The 25591-nt window shown below is 37.5% G+C and overlaps 1 protein-coding gene across 1 annotated transcript; it reads left to right on the forward strand.

Moving 5' to 3' along the window:
• LOC123655289 (ATP-dependent RNA helicase DDX54) lies at positions 1-24673 on the forward strand. The gene is made up of 14 exons (XM_045591101.1): positions 1-76; positions 4253-4457; positions 4640-4819; positions 5132-5315; positions 5480-5826; positions 7391-7601; positions 8459-8577; positions 14605-14718; positions 15530-15718; positions 16786-16899; positions 20199-20338; positions 20642-20777; positions 23963-24101; positions 24461-24673. Exons 2-14 carry the CDS (start codon positions 4260-4262, stop codon positions 24634-24636), a joined length of 2247 nt encoding a protein of 748 aa, XP_045447057.1. The 5' UTR covers positions 1-76; positions 4253-4259; the 3' UTR covers positions 24637-24673.
• Positions 24674-25591: the final 918 nt, after the last annotated feature.

Here is a 25591-nt window from a genome sequence, read left to right on the forward strand (position 1 = left end):
ATTGCTGAATTGCTCTATATGAAAAAAAAAGTTTTAACCAAAGAGTTATTGAAAGAGTTATTTATTGTGTGCTATTGTGAGTAAATTTTTTTAAAATAACATTTTGAAGAAAACTAATTATTGCAATATAAAAAAGATATTGTCATCAAAATCTTTATTTTAACCTCTGTTAGACCGGACTCCACCGAGTGCTAGCCCCAGTAGTCTCCTGCGGGGTTGAATTCAACATTTCAACCCCAATACTCTGTCTACCGCATCGCCTGCAGGGCGCTGACCTCGCATCTCCCGCTTAATATGATTTGATAAGCGCGCGCTACTTGAAACGTAGTTTTTTGCTCATAACTCACAAGTTTCTACACTTAGAACAAAAACGTTTATATTATTTTGAAGAGTATGAACTAACCTTTAATTTACTGTATAAAAAGTGTTGTACATGTGCGTATATCAATTATAAAATTGCGATATATTCTGACCTTCATCCTATTTCAATACTTCCTTTTTTGTCTAAAGTTCTTGAGCGTCTTGTCCATGAACAACTATCACTGTTCCTTTCCTCAAATAATCTCCTAAACCCCTATCAGTCCGGTTTCCGTATAGTATAGTACGGCTACGGCTCTCGTCTAAATCTCCGACGACATTACACTTGCAATGGATAATCGAAATCTTACGGTGTTGAAACTGCTCGACTTTAGCAACGCGTTTAGTACAGTAGATTTTGATTTATTGTTGGCTGTATTATACTCTCATAACATATCTCCATCAGTAACTGATTGGTTTCATACTTACCTTTACGGACGTCGGCAGCGGTTGCGTGTCCAGGATTCATACTCTGACTGGTCAATCGTAAACGCTGACGTGCGTTTCCTATTTTCAAATATCTTCTCTCTACCACTTGTATGCAGATGATCTTCAACTTTACTGCCATTCTAAATTGAGTGATCTGCCTATATGTATAAATAAGATAAACAATGACTTGGACAACATCTATAGTTGGAGTAACTCATTTGGACTAAAGGTTAATCCTGAAAAATGTCAAGTAATTGTAATTGGCAGTCCAAAACTAGCCGGTCGAATAGATTGGTCACTTGTTCCACCTGTCATCTTTAACAAAACTGCTATTAACTTCTGTGACAAAGTTAAAAATCTTGGTGTGATTTTTGATAACTGTCTCTCCTGGACACCTCAGGTGAACGAGTTGCGCCGCAAGGTGTTTGCTGCAATCAATTCACTTCGTCGACTACAATATTTCCTTCTACTGCCCACCAAAATTGCGTTAGCACAGTCACTCCTTCTACCAATTCTTGACTATGCTGATACTTGCTTTCTCGACCTTGAGGAGGAGCAATTAAATAAACTTGAGCGCCTCCAAAATCTCTGTATACGGTTCATATTTGGTCTTCGCAAATATGACCATGTCTCCAATTTCCGCAATCAACTCAAGTGGTTCCCAATCCGCTTCCACAGGAATACTCATATCCTTTCACTGCTATATCGCGTGTTGTTTCGTCCTGATTCACCTTCTTACCTCAAGGAACGCTTTGAGTTTCTTTGCGACACCCATGATCGTTCCCTTCGATCTGACACCAATTTAATCCTTAAAACTCCGTCTCATACCACTTCTAATTACTCTAACTCTTTCTCTGTTAAAGCTGTCCAACTTTGGAACTCTCTTCCTCTTCCTATTAGACAAGCTCAATCTCTCTTCTCCTTCAAATAATTGTGTTTGCTCGCAAACGAAAAAAAAACCGACTTCAATTACATCGACGAGTAATACAACATAGATCGACGAAAAAATAGTCAAGTAACTACGCGTTATCAAAGATTACTCAAAAAGTAGTTATCAGATCTCGATAAAATTTATATGAGACCACATGATAAACATCAACTTTTGATTAAATTAAAAATTATCAAAATCGGTACACCCAGTAAAAAGTTATTGCGGATTTTCGAGAGTTTCCCTCGATTTCTCTGGGATTCCATCATCAGATCCTGGTTTCCTTCATCAGATCATGGTACCAAACTAGGGATATTCCCTTTCCAATAAAAAAAGAATTATCAAAATCGGTACATCCGGTAGAAAGTTATGCGGTATAATACAACGTAGGTCGACGAAAAAGCGTCAAGTAAAAACGCATTATTAGATATAACTCGAAAAGTAGATGTTAGATCTCAAATAAATTTAAATGGGACCAATTAACACACACCACCTTTCGATAAAAAAAAATTGTCGAAATCGGTCCACCCGGTCAAAAGTTCTGATGTAACATACATAAAAAAAAAAATACAGTCGAATTGAGAAACTCCTCCTTTTTTCGAAGTCGGTTAAAATACCTTAAACTACATTATTTGTCACTAAGCACGTCATGATCGCCTATATCGTCTTTGTATGATATAATATATATTTACTATATATATATACATATATATATATATGTGTGTGTATTTTATATATGTAAGTGTTATGTATGTTTATTATTATTATATATCGTCTATTAGTACTTTGTTCGAGTATTCTAATTCGCACAATAAAGCGTTTGTTTACTTCCTAACTGCAGTTTCTATTTCGTGTCCTAGACCCAAAGGTTGTCTGGAAGAGATCGCTCTTTCAGCGATAAGACCGCCTTTGTACATCTTTCATTTTATGTTTTTTTTCTCTGTTGTTTCTTTTAATGGTGTACAATAAAGAGAATTATTATTATTAGCACCGTGGACCACATCCATACTGTTCGGCAGATTATTCAAATGACAGAAGAATATAATCAACCGCTGTGTATGACATTTGTGGACTACGAGAGAGCCTTCGACTATGTCGAGACCTGGGCTGTCCTGGAATCTCTGCAGAGATGTCATATCGGCTGGCGATATATCGTGGTACTGAAATCTATATAAGACGTGGCGACGATGACCGTTCATGTCCAGGACCAGAGAACAGGACCTATTTCCCTCCGGCGTGGGGTAAGACAGGGAGATGTAATATCACCGAAACTGTTTACCACTCCGCTGGAGGATGTTTTTAAGACCTTAGATTGGGGAGAACGAGGCATTAACGTAAACGGTGAATTCATCTCTCACATTTGTTTCGCCGACGATATTGTCATCTTTGCGAAGACGTTGGATGAGCTAGGCTACATGCTGGTCGGCCTAAACGAGTCCTCCCAGTGTGTCGGTCTCTGTATGAACTTGGACAAGACGAAAGTTATGTTTAACAACCAAGTCATACCGAGACCGGTATCGGTCGATGGTACCGTTCTCGAAGTTGTTCAGGATTATATTTACCTAGGTCATACTATGCAACTAGGCCGCAACAACTTCGAGAAGGAGACCGACAGGATGATTCGATTGGGCTAGGCGGCGTTTGGCTGGCTTCGTCGAGTCTTCATTTCGAAAATTCCGCAATGTTTGAAGACAAAAGTGTTCGAGCAATGCGTCCTGCCTGTGTTAACATACGGAGCCGAGACGTGGACACTGACGAAGGAACTGGTCCACAAATTAAAGTCGCTCAACGTGCAATGTAACGGGCTATGCTTGCGGTCTCTCTCAAAGACAGGATTAGAAATGAGACTATCCGCGAGAGAACGAAAGTAACCGACATAGCCCACAGAATTAGCAAGTTGAAGTGGCAGTGGGCTGGTCATCTGTGTCGCAGGACCGATGGCCGTTGGAGTAGACGGGTCCTAGAGTGGAGACCGCGTCTTGGCAAACGCAGTGTAGGACGTCCTCCGGCTCGTTGGACCGACGATCTACGTAAGATTGCCGGTGTTGGCTGGATGAGGATTGCGGAAGACCGGGATGTGTGGCGCGAACTTGGGGAGGCCTATGTCCAGCAGTGGACTGCTATAGGCTGAAGTGAGTGAGTGAGTGAAGCAGTAGGGATGTGTACCCCATTATACCACCATTATACACCTGATACTGCTCTTAATACATTAAGTGATTTTTCACACTTTTTGGAAATATATTCTATGTGGGAAAATTCAATTTGTTGTCGAGTATTATACCAAGAAAATTTTGCCTTGTCCACCGGGTTGATGCGTTCACCCTCATAAACATAATAAAGAAGAAGAAGAAAGAAGAAATCTTACTGTCAGTTATGTATTCTGTCAACGTCAAATTGACAAACGCCAGGTTACCAACTCTTTGCCATGTTGCCAATTTTGATTTCAAAACAAAATGTGTTGCACGTGTTCATTCAGTATATGTGCTTGACATAAACACGAAATTAACAATAATACTAAACATTTAGTTATAGTAAAAGTGACACCATGGTTCGACCCCTAAGAGACGGAGATGACCTCCCCGGCTTTGAAGCGCCTGTAGAAGATAATTCGGAAATTAATACTCTGTCAACTAAAAAACAAAAAAAGAATTCTGGAGGTTTTCAGTCAATGGGACTAAGTTTTCCTATTCTTAAAGGCATTACTAAAAGAGGTTACAAGCAACCGACACCCATACAGCGTAAGGTCAGTGGACGGTTTTATTATTATAACCTATAAATGAAATATTTTTACCAATATGTTTTAGTAAGATTTTCTTTTTATATTACTTCACTCATAGATCAACAAAAAATTCACATAACTTGTAGATTAATACTTGTGTTGTTTTGTTTAATTAGAGATTTTTAATTTAGCATAATTCTTTTAAGACAATCCCTATAGCGCTGGATGACAAAGATGTGGTGGCTATGGCACGCACTGGATCAGGCAAAACTGCTTGTTTTGTACTTCCAATTCTCGAAAAACTTCTGTCGCCAGTAAATAAACCTCTGCCCGGAAAGAATTTCAGAGCGCTTATTCTATCTCCTACAAGAGAGTTAGCCTTACAGGTATTTTTTTTTCTCTATAAAAAAATAATTAAAGTACTAATATAAATTGTCTTAAAAGTACATTACCTATCACAGTAATTAAAAAATTAGATATGTATAAAACTATAATTTATGTTATTCATAAAATAATTTTCGAAAATCATTACTTACTCCTGATGGATGCTTACTTCACTTTAATTACTGTAATATAATGTTTCAATCATTTTAACATACTTTGTATAACCTGAATAATACTTTTTACTTGTAGAGAAAAACATCTTTCTAATATTAGTTAACTATCTTCATATGAATCATTTAAAATTTAAATTGCAGACACTAAGATTTACACGTGAATTAGGAAAATTCACTGGACTAACTTCAGCAGCGATTCTCGGTGGTGAATCTATAGAACAGCAATTTGGAGTTATGTCAGGAACTTCTCCAGACATTGTTGTTGCCACACCTGGCCGTTTCCTTCACATATGTATAGAGATGAACCTCAAGCTAGATAATATAAGTAAGTAGGAAAGAGTTTCGCAATACTGAAGACATGATTTTTTTTAATAATTTAATGTTTCTAAAATTTAGATTGATTTAAATACTGTAAGCAAAATTATTTATTTTCATTGTCTATAAATTAAATTTTTAAAATAATTATTGTGATTGATTACTTTGTTGCAGAAATTGTAGTATTTGATGAAGCTGACAGATTATTTGAACTTGGGTTTGGAGAGCAATTACAAGAAATAGTAGCTCGTCTACCATCAAACCGACAAACACTTTTATTTTCTGCAACACTACCTAAGATGTTAGTAGAGTTTGCCCGTGCAGGTCTTAGCAATCCTGTCCTGATACGCCTAGACGTTGACTGGAAGTTACCTTCAACGTTATGGCTTGGTTGGATATATGTCAGATCAGAACTGAAAACAGCAGCATTATTATTCTTGTTAGACAGAGTATTGACTCCTACCACTCCTCAGGCAGTAGTTTTTGCTGCTACCAAACATCACGTGGAATACTTGCATTTGGTAAGTAATAATCATCATTTTATTGATTCTTCTGACCATCTATCTTTTACACCATTAGAAGAAGAATGACAGGTAGACAGTTGCAGTTTTCTAGATATATGCATTATATTGTGGGCAATGGCAGCTATTCAACATAAGATGGTATTGTCTATTACTTTGCTCTTTTTTTTTAAATATTTTTTAACCCTTCGAGCGCCACGCCTCAAATCCAATACCGTGCCCTGTACGCCAAGGCATAAAGTAAACAAAAATACTTACAAAGAAAATAGTGTTGCCAAGAGTGGTTATCGAGTACCACACAGTGACTTGTTTTTGTTAGTTTTTATGCAATAAATGACTAGTTATATAATCTAGGATGGTTTATTCTTTTGATATTTTTTTGTGTTATCTTGCACTCGTTATATAAACTTTCAATGACATAAATCAAAAACAAACCTTACAAAAAAAATCGTAGTAAAGCACAACACTATTCTCTATATGGTCATGATGTCACAGTCACGACTGGACGACTACGGCGCAGCTGACCTACGCTTTTGAAACTTTCTTAGAGACGTGCTGTGCCGCACGCTGTATATCGATTTCGAATCGAATAGATATGTAAATGAAAGGTAATTTTAAAAAATTTAACCGAATTTTAATTTTTAATTCTATATATTAGATAATTAATAACTAAAAATGCCTACTATTTAATTAGGGGTCGGTGCCAGCCTGAATATTTAATATATTCGTGTAAATATTTCTTTTAAACTAAGGCCGACCACACCGATTAAATTGTCACTTTATCGGACCAACTACTGAAGTTCATTTTTATTCGCAGCTGTGTAAACTTGGCACCCGACTTTGGAAAAAAATTTTTTTTTTTGGATTCATTTAATAGATATTGGTTAGTTAGGAAATTTTTTTCGGCACCAATAAATATTGCATCCCCCCACATTATAAAAAAAAATCTTTGATTCTTATAGAGGAACGTTAGTAGATGATTGTAGTGCATTTTGTTTTGTTTGTAGTAAGTTAGAAAAAAAATAATTAAAAATATAAAAATAATAAATTGAGAACAATTCGCGTCATGAATTTTACCTCTATAAAATCAATTTGAAAGCCTAAATATTTACAATTACAGGTAAATTTAATTTGCGTAGCGATCTGTAGTCATAGTTTTTTTTTTTTAGTTTGTAATTTAATTAATGTGACATACTCATATTATATAAAAGTATCAGATGCAGTGGAAGTAAGAAAAACCTGCTTGTTTTATATACTCAAATGTTGCTGGGATTATTTTGAGAAATATTGAATTAAAATACTAGAAATATTTTTTAAATGATTTTATTCAATATTTTTGTGATCCGGGTTTTTTGTCGCCTATAGACGTCGTTTGCGCACAGGGTTTTCAAGTACTTTTCAAGTATAGTTGACTTAGGCGTTCAAAGGATTAATGGTCAGCTCAAACATAAATAATAATGACAAGTAACTTTAAAAATTAAACTAAGTTAAAGTTTTATGAAAAGTTTAATATTAAAGTCGATTTGATTGCTTTCTTTATAATTTTTGTTCTATTTTCTTCCAGATACTACAACAAGCAGGAATCACATCGACATATGCTTATTCTGGACTGGATCCGTCGGCCCGAAAGATTGCTCTTGGAAAGTTTATGAATAAGAAATGTGCCGTACTTCTAGTAACAGACGTTGCTGCCAGAGGACTGGATTTACCTTCTTTAGATACTGTCATCAATTATAATTTCCCCGCCAAACCCAAACTGTTCGTACACAGAGTTGGTGAGTTGACTTTAAAACCCTTAAGCCTAGCCAAGGAAAGATTTCTCTTCAGATTATAATGTAGACTTTCTATTACATTATTATTTTACAGTATTTTTAGATGGTCTTATTCATGAAGTCTTACAGCAACTGTTAATTGTCAACAACCATAGCAATACATTTCAGGTATTGCAATAAACAAGTCAACTTTTGTTATTGCTACTCGCTTCAGCTTGTAATATACCATTGCTGAGGCCTCTTTCCTTATGTAGGCGATGGATAAGAGCTTAATCCAATGCGGGTTGGCGGATATATTCCCTGCTACGAGTAACGATCGCTATCAGATGTACATCATAACAACCGGGACCGACGGCTTGTTCTCCGAGGCACGGTGGGGAGACCCACAATGACTGCACAAACACCCAGACCACGGCAAACACCTGTATGGCCAATACAAATCTGTTTCCATCCGCCAGCGCAACAGATACAATCCATGGCTGTAACTGTTGCGCCAACGCGTTGTCTATCAAGTGTACAAGATAACAACCGGGATCGACAGCTTAACGTACTCTCCGAGGCACGGTGGGGAGACTCACAGAGACTAACAACCAGACCGGAAATAGATATTTGTACAAACATAAATATCCACTCCGAGCGGGAATCGAACCCGCCGACCGTCGGTATCTAGGCGCCTTCGACTCGGCACACGCACCAATACACCAGAGCGGTCGTCGGTTTGTTATTGTTACTGGTAGCTGTTAATAAATAGATATAAAAAGTTGATGATCATCTAAAGTTGCTATTTTTCTGCAACGCTGTGATGATCATGTCATCTTAGTGTCAGAGTCATGATCCTCACTAATAGTCATTTGCTCAAGGGCGCAGTGCGAGAGCTGGTCGTGCGGGGCGAGCTCTTTCCCTGGTATCAGCTGAAGACGTGGCTCACTTGCTGGACTTGCATCTATTCCTGGGTGCGAAGCTGATCATGCCTGACGAGGTTTGTACACGAATATACTACCGTGTACCGATACAAAGGTAGTAAAGTATAAAAACTGGAATTAGAGGAAATTCGGCTCAATGTTTTGGATTTCTTTTGAACTATATAAATGATATTATAATGATAATATAGGCCTAATAGTATATTTTACTACAATCATTAAAGAAACGCAATAGCGTCAAAATTTTATAAAAGCAGTAAATAAAGGTTACATAAAAACCTAAGCTTGGCAATATAGAATATATTTTTAAGTATTCTAGTATTCATGGTTTTTAATGATTACACAGTGACGGGTGTATCCATACGAAAATCTACAAGATTTATTTTTATTACTTATTTATTTAAATGATGGTTGTTAACGAAGACTACGATAAAAATTATCCAATAATGTTCATAAAATTGCTGCTCTAATTATAGGCAACACTGCATTCATACAAGTAACAAAATTTAAAAATTAACACCAGCAAAAACAACAACGAAAATCAAATAACTAACGATAAACTAAAATAACTTAAAGTTAATCTTATATATAATAAATAAACAAGTAAAAATATAAAATAAAAAAGTGTATTAATATAAGTAAAATATGAGATATAGATCGACGGGCCCGAAGAACAAAATCGTATCTGCAAAATTACCAAATTACAGTATGTAGCTTAGAAGTTCTGTTGAAATACAATCATTTACTATTTACGCAAATAAAGATGATGTTTGGAAAATTGTTGTAAAAGCTAATCAGGAACTTTGTTTATTTATTTCTACGTGTTTATAATGACTTTAACTTTTATTTTAGGCTAAAATTAATTCTTATAATATTATAGGGATTTGTTCTTCTGAACTACCCAGCAGTTATCTAAATATACGATTTTGTTTTAGGAAATTGAATAAAAAAATAGTAACCCATGTAAACATATGATGTTTTTCTCCGATAATTTAGTCGACAATATAATAGTATGTGCATATTTGTATTAAAGAAAACACGTTTATTTCAAATAATCAAAGCTTTAATAATATAAAAGTAACGTGGGATCTTCGTTACAAAAAAACTGTTAAAAATTCTCTTATTATTACTAGATAAATCATCATAAAATATAAAAGAAAATAACTTTAACAAAAAATAAAACAATTACTCTTATATGTTGGTCCATTCAGGAGATTATTTTTTTAAAATCACAGTTTTAATTATACGGTCTTACTTATAAAAATCTCGCTAAGCAATACTTAGCCACCGCTTAGTTAAACCGCTCTTAAACTATAAATCCATGTTTAACTTTTGTTTACTTATAAACGTTGATTAGCTGTTACTTAGTTAAGAAATGAACAAAGAACGATACATAGATGGTTGACACAGATTATACCTAAAATAATCGATTAAATAGAGAAATTGAATGAACGAAATTGTTAAAAGTTCTATTTTTTCCATATTATATCATCTATGACAATGTCCGAGTGTCGTGAATTTGACAGATAACGCTCATTTAGTAGGTATATTTTATAGCGGGAATTTCTATCTTAATAATTTTTTATCTTTCATTTTTAATAGTAGTACTTATTTAATTTTCAACATTTTCATTTAATTTATTAAAATTAAAAAAAATGAATGAGTTTTATTATAAACATGTTATTGAGTGTTAGTGTGATTATTGTATTCTAATTAAATTTTCATCTATACAAATAAATAAGATTAGAGTATCTGTTTGTAATATTAAAGTAATTGGAAAATTAAAAAAAAGACAGTTTTATTGTGATTATTGTATTCTAATTAAATTGTCATCTATACAACTAAATAAAACTGGTATGGCTGTTTGTAATATTAAAATAACCGCTTTTTTATTCATATGTATGCATACACGGTACATATACCAAAAAAACATTTTTTATAATTTTCTTCTCCTCAAAATCAGCTACTATCTATCTAGCTTAAATCAACTACGTCATTTTGGAAATCACGAAGATCTTCCAATCCATCCATGGTTTAAGCACAAATAAGTATAATATTTTTTTCTAACAAACAAACGCAATTAAGTAGATCAGACGTCATAATAGAACAGCAACAGCTGATGTATGTGAAATCCGCCATCTTGCCGCTTAGCGAGAGTTAAACTATGTCTCGGCAGTGTTTAATTTTGACGGCTATATAAACACTACTTAACGACTTCTTAACGCTAAATAGTGTTTATAAGTGAGGTTTTTGCTAATCCGTTGTTAAGCAATTGATTAAATATTAAGAAACGTTTATAAGTAAGACCGATAATTACTAGTTAAGTCCTAAACTTTCTACTTAGTTTTTATATTATATATTAGTTTTTTTAATCACAGCAAGTTAAAATTAAATCAGTCTCAAACTTTCTATCATTATTACATAAATCAATATTATGGTTAAGATTCATCGTCATATTATATATCGTTTCTTTCATCATTGCAATCAGAATTATAATATGGTAAAGATTTAAAGAATACTGCATTGCATGAATTTATGACACCAGAATCACACATGCTCAGTAAATCTTTATATTTAGCTTTTGTTAGCTTGAGAGGTGACGAATAAGCATACTCTAATACAGGTAAAATATTAGCTGAGTTTCTTGTATCGCTGCGAACAATTAAGCATTCATAAGTTTCTTGGTTTAAATCATACTTATAATACAATTTATTCGGTTCCAATTTATCAACGAAAACTTCCTTAATCTTAGTCCACAATATTTTCTGTTGTCTAAAATTCTTGTTCCACAATTTGTCATTTACGTGAGCCTTAAAATTAAGAAAATTTTCTTGTGTCATATTTTTTACTACATACGGTTCTCCTTCTGTTTTTGCCCATCTTACAAGTAAACGCCATTCATCTGGAGTGTAAATAGTTTTTGAAGAAGAGGACCGCTCTATAAGGGCATGCACACTGTCTCCCTCGTTCTGTGTATGTCCCTTTTCAAGAAATCGATGTGTGATTGATACCTTGTACTTTTTGGCTGCATACAAATATGAAAAAAAGACAAATCTATTCCGATTTTGACCAGCACAATTATCTGACCAGAAACGAAATTCTTCGGCTCCTTGTTCTACATGACGTTGAATATAATCTAGTAAACAGCTGCTAACTTCGTTAGCACCGCGTTTTGCTACTGTCTCGTCCCACATGTAGCAAACAGATTTTTTTTCGGCCATATTAAAAACAGTAAAATTAAGAACAGATAATTTTCTTTTATAGTAGAATATGCTTATTTGACCATGGGGACAATTTAAAATTTTTTGAAAGTCAAACACTGCAGCCACAACGGATCCTTGAGATTCTAATGCATCCTGTTTATCTCTTTGTTTTATGTTCCGGGCAGTTTTCTTTGCATTGACGTGGTCCTCATAACTCTTTTTATCATCACTAGTTGGCTCTGGATTATTACGATAAATATGGCACACTTCGCACTGATCTTTCTTCGGGATGTGAAAGCCAAGATTATAGTTTTTATTTACAATTTCGCGATATTGACGCGTGGTTTTAGCCTTTGTTGTGTACACAGTTTCATCAAACCATTCATTATATAGTTTGTACATTCGGCTTATACTGAGGCTGCCATCAAGATATAACTTACTTGAATCCTTGCGAATAAAATGCGATTCGACAGGAACAAAAGAATTTATGTGGTCACAAACACTTTTTATCATGTCATTATTAAGAACGGAATAATGGTGCTTATGTTTTCCCCGATAATCTTCCTCAATATTAGCGATGCCATCGTATTTTTGGAATGTTGTCTTTATTATATTTTCACTAACAGCAAGAGTTTGTAAAAACATTTTCTTACAAACATTGACAGTGGTTTTGTCTCTGCCAGGTAATTTGAGTGGTAAAAAGTATTTAAATGTATACTGACGATTATTTGGAGTGCTACGGTTTAAGCATCGCTTCTTTACTGTTTTATTTACATATTTTGCAACATAACTCCACTGTTTTTCTCTGCTTCCCAGCTTCCAGAATGTATTAAAGCATTCAAGTCTTTGTTCTTTTGTTATTTTATCCACACACTTATTCCTACAACTACAGGGCTTTCCCATTATTTTTTTACTAACAAATTTACCTCGCTTTGATACATAGCTCTTTCCAAGATTTGTCAAACTCTTTCTTTTCACGTCAGACCAGTCTTGCTTATGTACCAAGCGTTTCTTTGATCTTTGCTTTCGCGTCATTTCTGGTATTAAGTTAGATGCGCTAATGTTTACCGATCGAATTGAATCAACCCAACTAGTATGATCGGGACAAAAAGGGTCATTACATTTTATGTGTATATTCACGGGGGAAGGCATTGGAGTAGCTAAAACCATGTGTGACGATGATGGCGTAGAAATTCCAGGATCTTCAAATTCTTCAATGTAAACAGCTGGTGAGTTATTGAAACTAGAGGTTACTTCTATATTTAATGGTGTAAGCACTTCTTCAGTATTTGAGGTTTGTACTAAATGAGTAGGTGGTGAATCAAGATGCTCGCGGTTGGCCTGAAAAGTATCGGTGTTAACTTCGTGTTGATAGCCTAATACATCTGTGTGAACCTTTTCATCAAAAACATCATGCCAAATTTCTGCCATATCGACGTCGATATTCTGAGCCGCTAGTGGCAAAGGAGACGTGTTGGTGTTACGTTGACCGGCAGATTCTGTCAAAATGAAAATAAAAATGGTTTTAATTTGTGCGGTATTATATTTAAAAACTATTGATTTACATGCTAGTTATATATTTTTTCTTAAAAGTGGTTAAATTACATACTTTTGAGTAGAACATGCTCGCATGTTAAAACTTATACGACGAACAAAATCGTTTATTTAGATACAGCAACATTTTTTTGGTACAAATTCGAAAAACAAGATCGTATGTGCTTATGCGATGAATGATTTTGAACAGATTTTTGTCGAACAAAAACTTATGTGAAATTACTGCGGTAAAATTAAATACACCACAATTAAGTATTTTAGTGTCTATAAAATATAGGTAAATGAAATATGTTGATTATTAAGGAACAATTAAATAGGTTATAGATTTCTGTAGAACAACATTGTAAATTAACAAACGATCAAAAGATACACATTTTAGATAATTTTGTTAAATTACTTTCTAGACTAATAAAGTAACACCAGTAACAATTTTTTAATTACCACAATGAAAAAAAAAATATCTATTACTTACCTTGTTTAGATATTTCTTCGTCCTCGTTACTACAAGTAGTTGGATCGTCACTAATTTTATCCAAAAGAAGGGCTAAATTTAATATTCTTCTCTTTCTAGACACGCCAGACATTGTTACAATCACTTATTACTCACGAAACCTGAAATTATGATATTAAACCGAATTCTCGAGGAATTTTCGATGTCTTGCTAAAACATCTGACTTTGCCGAGTACAAACACGTAAATGACGATGGGTCGCGGCACGCGCGGTTTCGGAGTGTAAAGAACAAGCTCGTACATGTGAATACACGTTTGTTCGATGCAATACATTGTAGATAAGATGATGTTCGCTTGAGTATTTAGAAAAATAAAAGACCAATAAATAAAAAAAATATATTGCCATGTAGCTTTTTGCATGTTTAATACGAATCAATAATAAAACAGATTTCATCTTATTTTTCCATAAGATTTTGTTCTTGGGACCCGTCGAGATAGAACCCAATATAGTTAAAAATATTATATTGTATACAATTACCTGCAGGTAAACTGATTGTACTGCTTATTTTTTATCACTGGTAATGCTGAAATAACATTTTAATTACCTAAAGTAACTAGTAGTAGTAAATTATAGCGCGTTTAATTTTTATGCCGATATTTAAAATGAATTTAAATTTATGTCTTAAAGCAAGTTTTACGCCAAACATATAAATTCAAAAATAAGGTAATTTTCTTTTAAGGTAATTTTTGTAGTCTAACTTAGATTTAAGTCGAACGCTTTTGTGCCAAATTTATTAAAATGAGATATAATTATGTCAATTTGTTATGTTTGCTTATGATTATATATCATCGTTTCGTATTATATTATGCTATGTCAAGGTGACCGAGTGTGGGGACGCGTGTCCGAGTGGAGTGTGGGGGAGCGTCCCCGCCAGCGCGCTGGAGCTACGACACCAGGACGTGCTTGCCTGGGAGAAGAACCACTCGGAGATCGTGAGCAATGAACATACTTCCTAATCGAGCATACGTTTTATTTGATCGATCTCGGTTTCCACTCGGTTATCTCGAAATTTCACCGTTTGTAAGCAAATCGAATCAATCGAATCAACGGTTTTTTAGAACTGTTTCTTAAGTTACCTCTTACTACTACTTACTTATGGCCAGTTTCAATACTCTATCTATCTCTAAATTTGCTTACTAGAGATAGAATTTTGACGTTAACTCCATATAAATTGTGTCAAAAATCTATCGCTAGTAAGCAAATTTAGAGATAGATAGAGTATTGAAACTGGCCATTAATGTTACTTCGAAGTCTCTAAATTTTGTTTGAAAGGTAGCACGATTGCAGGCGTGCATAACGGTTTACGCTTACTACTAGGTTGAACGTACGCTTCTTTTTTATATAAAAAAAAAAATATGTGGTCGATTCAGCTTGTAACATCCTACTGCTGGGCATAGGCCTCTGTCTCTATGTAGGAGAAGGATCGAAGCTTAACACGCCACGCTGCTCCACTGCGAGTTGGCGGATATATTCCCTACTATGAGTAAGGATCAGTTGTACTCGTATATGATGGCAATAGGCAGTTTAACGTCCACTTCGAGGCACGGTGGGGAGATCCTTGTGAGTCCTTGTGGACGGACAACCAGGTCGGAAAGAAATATGATAAGGAATCGAACCCGCAATACCACTACGCCAGAGCGATGTCTAAGAACCATTGATTCGTGTGATCAGTCGGTACGGTTAATCGTAGCCATAAATAGGGTGCGTGGAGCAGTAGAGTTGAAGGCGAGAGTGGTCGGGCAGGAGGAGGCGGCGCGCACGTGCTCGCGCGGCTGGCAGCAGTACGTGCGCTGGCGCGAGCCCGCGTCCGCGGAAGCCAACCGCAAGGCCAAGGCCGCGCCGGCCCCCGCGCGCGCGCACCCCTTCCTGGCGCACGCGCCCGACCGCGCCCCGGACCTCGCCGACCTCGTGCGCAACTACACGCCTAAAGGGGTGAGTGACGTCGTCTTCACTTCGGATCGACTTTTGTTGTATGTGTTCGTGCATATTTCAGGCCTTTGATTATATTCTGTTATATAGGTTTGAATACATAGACTGTCCACTGCACTATGGTGGATGGTAAAACTTGCACAAATTGCTTACACTATCTTTGACAAATCATAATAATGACGAAGCGTTAGCGCAACGATCACATCGTCGCCCTGGCAGATGAGTAAGATGGGGGAAAGTCTCTGAAAAATCTTGCTATTCTTGTAGTGAGGCAGTAGGTACTGCTAGGCACCTATTGGTAGGTTGCAAGGTACTGCTTGATGGGGGTTATTACTCACGTCGACATGATAGAGTAGGTACTTGAAGTCATACGTGAAACAGTAAGTCTTTCAGTAGCTAGAGCCCAAAAAGGATTGACCACAAATAAACGACAAATTAACTTTATAAAGGATGGCTCAACTGTCAACTCTAAAAGCAAGCCTTTCTCAATCATAGGTTCGGCACCTGATTGGACTATTTTAATATACACGTATGACAAGCAATATAAAATCCCAGAGGATGTTGGCGTTTCGTCATCCAGACCTGACATATTCCTCTTTTCTAGACGCATTAAACATATAATACTTGTAGAGCTCACTGTACCATGGGAAACCAACATCTCTAAAGACCACACAATAAAATTAATAAATATTACGACCTAACAAACGAGCTTAACAAAAATAGTTATGTGGTTAATTTATACGCGGTAGAAGTAGGAGCGAGAGGTATACCAGCAAAATCTCTCTACTAGTTTCTGAAAGACCTTAGCCTGTCGAGAACTGCAGTAAATTCTATTTTAGAACGAGTGTCTAAGGCTGCACTAACAGGTTCCTACCAAATTTGGTTAGGCAGGGCGGGAAACTCGAGCAGTGAAGGTGAGCGTTGATGCGCATCTCAGAGGGGGCTTCCTTACAGCTACACCTAGGTCACAAGTCCTGGGAACTGCTCTGAGTTTCTCCTTCTGTCACACGATGAACCCGGCACCCGCACGGTGAATCCATGGAATGCTAAGAAGTTTGTCTCTCTTTCAGACAATTCTGGAGCTCGGTGGAAAACACGACTCTCCGATGTGTCTCGCCATGAAAGCAAAGAGACGTGTGCACGGAAAGACGATCCAGAAAACGAGGGAGAATAAAAATCAACAGGTAAATAAAACTGAATTATCTATAATTCTATATTATAGTCGTCACAAAATAAGAGGCCTGTTTTTATATTTGACAAATACGCGATTGAACGTAACTTGGTACGCGAAATTGTAAGAAACAATAAAAGAATTATTAATAACATAGAGTTTTTAGTAAATACATACATACATATTGTACTGTACATATTTTGACGCATTAAATAATATGATAGAATATATTGGGAGTATTCTTTTCGCGCTTACTTTATAGTAGCATTTCAAATTACCTACAATATTAAAGTTTAAGTTAACATTCTGATCAAAATTTAAATTAAATGCACTTTACATTACATATACGTCGGTAAATTGTATGCGAAAGTGTTGATTGAAAGGGTTGTGAATGAAACAGATGAAAAAGTATGGGATGCACAAACGGGATTTAGAAAGGGAATGGGATGTACGGATCAGGTCTTTTCCTTGCGGTGCATAGCCGAAAAGTTTTTAGCAAAAAACAAAAAGGTCTATTGCGCGTTCGTGGATCTGGAAAAGGCCTATGATAGAGTGGTGAGGAATGAATTGTGGTCAGCATTGTCCGTGTACGGTGTGAGCGGCGCACTCATGCGAGCACTACAATCTCTTTATAGGGATTCTAGTGCTTGTGTGAGGATAAACGGGGCATACACTGAATGGTTTAATATCGAAAAAGGTGTTAGACAGGGATGTGTAGCGTCACCGTGGCTGTTTAACTTGTTCATGGACAATTGCTTGACAGAGTTAAAAGAGAATGAAAGTGGGTTGAGAATGGGTGAGTTACTCGTCAAATGTCTTCTCTATGCTGATGACCAAGTACTACTTGCGTCCTCGGCCGAGGAGTTGCAGGAGATGGTAACTGCTATGAGTGGAGCCTTTGTTAGAAAGGGAATGAAGATGAATGTAAAGAAGACGAAAATGATGGTGTTTGAAAGAGATGAGGTAGTGACAGACTGTAATATCGTGATTGGAGATGAACAAATTGAACAGGTGAATGAGTTTGTGTATCTGGGTTCGAAGTTTACAAGAGATGGAAAGTGTGAGAGTGATATTGAAAGAAGAGTGAATGCAGGAAACATGGTGAACGGAGCTTTGAACTCCTTTATGAGCAGTCGGAAGGTGTCTAAAAAGGCTCGTTTGGCTGTGCATGAGGGGGTGTTGCTTCCGACACTCATGTACGGAAGTGAAAGTTGGGTATGGCAGAAGAGACATGAAAGCAGAATAAATGCAGTTGAGATGAGAGCGTTAAGAAGTATGATAGGAGTTAAACTGAGTGACAGGATGAGAAATAGTGAGATAAAGAAACGGTGTGGTCTGAAAGAAGATGTAGTGACAAAAATTGAGAAAGGTATGCTGAGATGGTTTGGTCATGTCGAGAGAATGAATGAAGAACGACTGACGAAAAAAGTGTATAAGGCGAGTGTGAGTGGAAGTGTTGGAAGGGGTAGACCTAGGCGGACATTTCAAGACCAAATCGGGGACGTCTTGAAAAAAGGCCAGGTCAAGAGTACCCTAAACCGACGAGCATGTATGAAGGGAATAATGAAAGTGGATGAAGCGAAACAAGTATGTAAGGATCGTAGCAAGTGGAAAGAAGTGGTCTCTGCCTACCCCTACGGGAAAGAGGCGTGATTATATGTATGTATGTACATTACATAACCAAATCGATCAAATACTCATACAAACTTAAATCGATTCATCGTGAGTATCGAATACAAAATCGCATGGTTACTTCGATAGCTATTTACGTCCCGATTACAAATGTTCAAACGGGCCTATTATTTTGTGACGACTATAACGAGACACAGCTAGGAACACGGTGTCGAACACAAAATATCGATACTGTACTGATGAGTAATATCGAAAAAGCATTATTATTATTATTATTATATCGAAAAAAAGTATCGATACTTCTAGGTATCGAGTACAAACACAAATTACTCGATACCTAGACGTATTGATCTTCGACTTCCAAAAAAAAGGTCGTAGCTTCAAATTATCGTATAAATTTCAGTCAATCAAAAAACAAAAGTTAATAGTACTCATTTAAAACTTTCGATATGATACCTGCAAAAAAGTACTCATTGAGTAAAAGTATCGAATGCAAAGTATCTAGTGCAGGGGTTCACAAACTTATTTTGTCTACTGCCCACTTTGAGAATAAATTATTTTATTGTGTCCCTATTTTTTCACCAACATAAAAACCACTATAAATTCAAATTAAATTAATTGTTGCGAGCTATATTAGCGGTGATTAAACATTAATTCTAAACGAGACTTTTACTATAAACCCGCAAGAGTTAACTAGGTACTTTAGTAGGTAGTACACAGTGGCGCTCAGGTCTCAAGTTAACCCTTACGGGCTACACCTGCTAATGATAATGATTATTAAAACGCCACTTTATAGTGTTCAGACAGAGTATCTTTTATTCAAAATAAAACAAACTTAAGCGATTCTAATATAAAAAGTAATATGAAGAATGATTTAAATCGATTCAAGCCTCTACACAATGCCACCATTTTTTTCTGGGTCTCTTACCGCCTCCCTTTAGGCCTGCAGCGCCCACAAGGGGGCCTTATCGCCCACTTTGGGAAAGGCTGGTCTAGTACAAAACTATCGGTATCGAATGATAATGTACTCGATACCACAAACTATCGATACTTTTTTCGTGTCCCTAGGTACAGCTAGTATATTAAAAAATGTACCCGTGTCGGGCCGGGATGGGAACTTGGTCCTGCTAGACACGGCGTCGTCGGGATTGTTCAGAAGTGAGCCGGACAGTCCCAATGGAGGAGAAGTCTGGCCTTTTCGTCGAGGCCAGCCTGTTGCTGGAGGGATCCTATTGCCTGCAGATCTGGGACCCTCCAATTAAAGTGGCTGAAGTCCGCAGGGGTTTTTGTCGGTATTGCACCCCCAAGTGCTGAAGCCGACATACGGTCTAGGAGTGCCTACCTGGGCATCCTGGATATCACGCGTAAATGGGTTCTCCTGCGATACCAAAATTTTTTTTATAAAATGTAAAGAAATAAATATAATTATATAATTAGAACAAAAGTAGGTCATAATAAAAAAATGAAGTACATAGAAGCAACAATTTACGTTTAGAAGAAAAACTAACTTGTGCCTGAACCACATCTCCTGTTTGAGTGATTTTTTCTTCATAGCAACAAAATAATGTTTAATATATGAGGTGTCATTTAAAATCTCTTGCTCGTAGCCAACCATCTTTAATTACAATGTTTTTTTTTTGTGTCAGTTTAAAAGGTAAAATTACGTATATCCTTATTCAGGGAGATGGGATTTTGGATGAAAATCACGAGTCACCGAAGGAAATTGTGAAATTAGCAACTGTGAAGAAGAAGAAAAAGGTTCCACAACGAGATGAAAACTACATACCTCATTTCGCTAGCGACCAGCATACTGAGGCTGGGTGAGTGCATCTCACACTCTTTATATCTTGTGTATGATGCTTTGCAAATAAGACTTCAGTTTCCTTCTTCAGTTCGCCCACCCCTCTCGAACAGTTCCAAAAAGTAGTCCGAGTACTCCAAAGTATCGTTTCAAAGTTATACTATATTTTTTACGCTCTCTTACTAGCTGAAAAACTTTGAATAGTATTAAATTATAATTACGTATACTTTTACAATGGCCGTCGACACGAGTCACACGGGCTATTTCTACGGTCACAGTCGACGTAATCTAAAACGGTGGTCTCGTTTGATCACTCCACCAGTATGGCGGTGAACTTCGCGGCGGGCGCGTCGTCGGCAGAGCTGGAGCTGCGCGGCGACTGCGAGGCGGGCCTGCGCACGCGCCGCGCGCAGCTGCGCTGGGACCGCAAGCGCAAGCGCATGGTGCACGTCGACCCCGTGAGTGCCGCCCCCCATATCGATTGCGCCTGTCGCGGCCCACCGCTACACTGGGGTTCGATTCCCACCCCGAGTCTGGCTGTTATATGTGTACTATTTGTGTGTATGCTTATCGAAAACAAAAATGTTGCTGTATCAGTCGGCAGTTTCCTATAACAAGCATTAGGTTACTTACTTACCTTAGGAACAGACGACCCTGTGTGTGTTGTAGATATTTATTTGTTTATTTATTTATTTATTATTAAAACAAAACTTCCCATCGCTGGGGGTAGGCCTCCGTGTAGGAGAACGAGAGCTTGATCCACCACGCTGCTCCATCCTGCATCCTGCATTTTTTGAAGGACGTTGATTCAATCGCGCAACTAGATTTAGTCCAGTGAGAAGTGCGGCTGCAACTACACTCGCGTGCAACTGAATCGACTCAAGCCGTATATTGGTATATAAGTTTGATTTTTCGGAAAATGGCTTATTCGATTTTTGTAAAAGTTTTTTTTATTCCAAAGACATATATTTTTTTTCATAAATATAGCCATTTTCAAATAAACAATGAAAAAACTTTCTAAATAAATACGGTCAAACATGAGCGTTACAGGAATTACCCGTTGCGGTACCCATGAGTTGCGAGACTAAATCATGTATAAGAGCTCACGTGACCCATATTTCTTATCAATCACTGAAGAAATCCAATTTAACTCCTAAACGGCCAGCCAGAGGCCCGAAACTGACCGCAGGTCACCGTCAAGCCCGACTTTAATTTGCTCGTGAACACCTCAATTGGACTATTGAGCAATGGAGCTCCATCCTGTTCACTGATGAGAGCAGAATGTGTCTCCATGGCAATGACAGAAGATACCGAGTATACAGGCGTCCAGGGGAACAGTTCTCGCAATGCTGTTTCGCTGAAACAGTATCATATGGCGGTGGTTCAGTCACGATGTGGGCTGGAATATCATATGAAGGGAAGACCGAGCTTGTTTTCGTGACTGGTGGTGGTCGGAGTGGTGGTCTAACAGCTCAAAAGTACGTGGAAAACATTCCTCTCGATCATGTTGTACCTTATGCAGGGTACATAGGAGAAGATTTTCTATTGATGCATGATAATGCTCGGTGTCATACAGCAAGTGTTACTCGCCAGTTCCTTTAAGAGGTGCATATTGAGACGATGATGTGGCCAGCTCTCAGTCCTGGTCTGAATTGCATTGAGCATTTATGGGATGAGCTCAAACGGAGGGTGCGAGCTAGAGATACGGCTCCATCAAGCATCGTCGAGCTCAAAACTACGCTAGAGGAAGAATGGGATACGATACCTCAAGATTTTATCAAAAAAGTGATAAAATCAATGAAAAATCGCATGCAAGCCGTTATAAAAGCTAGGTGAGGCAATACAAAGTATTGAAAATTTTAATTTTCTTTACCTCTATCAAAAATAATTTTTTTATTCATTATGTTGTTGTTTTCCTTTTTCTTCATTTTTTATGCATTTCTGTCAAATTAAATTTTATCAATAAATACTCAACCGATTTTTCTCATTAGGATAGCATTTTTAAGAGAAAAGATTAGGCTTTCAAACAAAAAAAAGAACAAGAAAATCGGATAAGCCATTTTTCTAAAAATCGAACTTTTATACCAATATACGGCTTGAGTCGATTCAGTTGCACGCGAGTGTAGTTTTATTGTACGCGTAGGACCATTTGGACTTATAATTTGACAGTAGACGCCTGGGTATGGCTACTCCCCTCCGTGTTGCTCTATGCATAAAAGTATTCCATTATTTATTTGCTGGAATTGCGATATTCTAAAAATACGATACGTCAATTCATGACAAGAGAAATTTACGTTATTGTCATAATGAAGATATTTTCGACAATTTGATTAACATGGTGTTAATTTAAAAAAAAAACATCGTATGACTGACTAGTAAAGTAGTAAACTTGCCAGAGCTCCAGTAGTCGGAGGCAGAGTCGGCAGCGCGGTTGCAATGCTCCTGGTGTTGCAGGGGTCAATAGGCTATGGTGTCCGTTTACCATCAGGCGGACCGTACGCTTGTTTGTCACTTTTATAGTATACTAACTACGCACACTACACAAACGCTGTTCTGCTATGGGATAAGGATACCGTTATCACCTAGGGGTATAAAAATAGTCTAAAATGTAATCTCAGACTTTCTAAATATATATTTAAAAAATTCATAAAAACCTATCGAAGCGTTTCGGAGGAGTTCCGTAACAAAAACTGTTATACGAGAATTTTATATATTAGTTAAAAACGTCCACACACACCCATTATTGATATTATAATATATATCTATTACTAATTAACTTGCTTAGGAGTTTAATCTGTATTCTTAAGTGAATAAATTGTTATACTGGTCCCCCAGTGGTCGAAATTCGACAATAATTAATTTAAATTATAAGTTTGAACATTGTTAAGGTTATGTTTACAAAGACTATACTTGTATAATAATAAACAAAAGAGTATACACGCATGCGTCAAATAAATGTATAATGTTTTTTTTTTTTTTTACTGATTTAATGTATTTTTTATGCATAATAAAAAAATATTAGCACTCTGCACCCCTGCTCTATATAAACTAAGTGTGTACGCGTCATCCTGTAATATTCCACTACTGGGCATAGGCCTCTTTCCCCATGTAGGAGAAGGATCACAGCCCAATGCGGATTGGCGGATATATCGATCGCTATCACGTGTACATGATAATAACCGGGACCGACGGCTTAACGTGCTCTCCGAGGTACGGTGGGGAGACCCACATGGACTGCACAAACACCCAGACCACGGCAAACACCTGTATGGCCAATACAAATGTTTGTCATGTGCGGGGATCGAACCCGCAACCGCCAGCGCAACCGGTACAATCCATGGCTGTAACCGTTGCGCCAACGCGGCGTCTAAGTGTGTGCATTTTTCTTACAAAGGGGTACAACGTTTTTGCTGCACCAATCTTAATATATATAAATCTCGTGTCACAATGTTTGTCCTCAATGGACTCCTAAACCACTTAACCGATTATAATAAAATTCGCACACCATGTGCAGTTCGATCCAACTTGAAAGATAGGCTATATTTTATTTTGATATATTAATACGGTACAAAGTTCGCCAGGTCAGCTAGTTAATATATAGATGATAAATGGACGTTTAGTCACATGTGGCGAATGTGCGCAGGACGGCGGGCGCAAGATGATCCGCACGGAGAGCGGCGGGCGCGTGCCGGCGTCGTTCCGCAGCGGCCGCTACGACGCGTGGCGCGCGCGGAACGAGCCCGGCGAGCACGAGCCCGGCGAGCGCGGCGAGCACGAGCCCGGTGAGCATCTGGCGAGGCGTGGCGACCGTTCGGATAAGCATTGTAATCACTCCGGTGCTACGATCGTTCTTTTCCTTTATTATTGAGCGTTCTGGTGTTCAGGTCAGCTGTACGAGTACCGATGAGATGAGTTCTATAACCAGCCTGTTCGGTGAGGCTTCTCAGTTTTAGCCTCCGGCGGCGGCGTGGTTTTAAGTACATAATTATATCACAAGGTCTGAAGGCATCTAAAAATACAGAAAATTAGTAACGATAAATATTTCACATTAATAAATTGGACGTCTGGAGATTGTATACAGTGGTGTTTTCACTTTCCAGTCTCCTCCTTGTATAATAAACCTAACTATTTGTATTTCTAGCGTCTGAATTCCGACCTCGGTGGGTGAAACATAACGAACGAGTGGCTAAGAAAAAATCGGAGGCCTCCTCGAAAGAATTCCGCGACAAACAACAAATTGTCAAAGAGCGCTTGCGGAAAGAAAAAATCAAGCAGAAGCTGAAATACAAAATGCGTCTTAAGAAGAAAAAGAAGTGAGCAGTACTGGGCGAATAATAAATTATATAGATACAAATATAGTGTTTTATTTTAATAACAAAGTTATAGAACATATAATGTATTTGCAATTTTTACTTTAATGATTAATAGTCTTCAGTTTAGTCTATCGCAGTCCACATCTGGACATAGGCCTCCATAAGTTCGCGCCCCAAATGGGGTAAACTGGCCGCAGGGCTGACTTTGCCGCACCAAAGACGCTGCTGCCTGTCTTTGGCCTGTGTATTTCAAAGCAAGCAGTTGGACGGTTATCCCGCCATCAGTCGGCTTTTTAAGTTCCAAGGTGGTAGTGGAACTATGTTATACCTTAGTCGCCTGTTTCGACACTCACGGGAAGAATATTCTTTACTGGCGTAGCCACACAGCTGAGTGGCTTGTTAGCTCTCGTTTACTCTCACTCACTACGTCAGTATCTCGAAATTGAATCATAAACCTAATTAAGCGAGTGTAAAATCTTAAATCTTACAAGTTCTATATAGAACTCACTAGACGGTGCCGCGGTCGCTTAGAACCGAATATAAAATCATCATATCAAAAGTTTCGATCTAAAGGGTACATCGTTCCATAGGTTAATTGTCTAAAGCAACCGACAGTCAGTCGGAGATGCAGGTTCGATCCCCGATTTTTGATATGATATTAAAAATTGTTTAGAATTCCCTATTGTGGATATAATAATATAATAAATCGTAATCATCATCACCACATCAGCCTATCGCAGTCCACTACTGGACATAGGCCTCCACAAGTTTGAGCCAAAAATGGCGTGAACTCATGTGTTTTGCCCATTGTCACCACGCTGGGCAGGCGGGTTGGTGACCGCAGGGCTGTCTATGTCGCACCGATGACACTGCTACCCGTCTTCGGGCTGTGTATTTCAAAGCCAGCAGTTAGATGGCTATCCCGCCATCGGTCGGCTTTATAAGTTCCAAGGTGGTAG

The sequence above is a fragment of the Melitaea cinxia genome, chromosome 7 (assembly GCF_905220565.1).
Source record: "Melitaea cinxia chromosome 7, ilMelCinx1.1, whole genome shotgun sequence".
Classification (NCBI taxonomy): Eukaryota; Metazoa; Arthropoda; class Insecta; order Lepidoptera; family Nymphalidae; genus Melitaea; species Melitaea cinxia.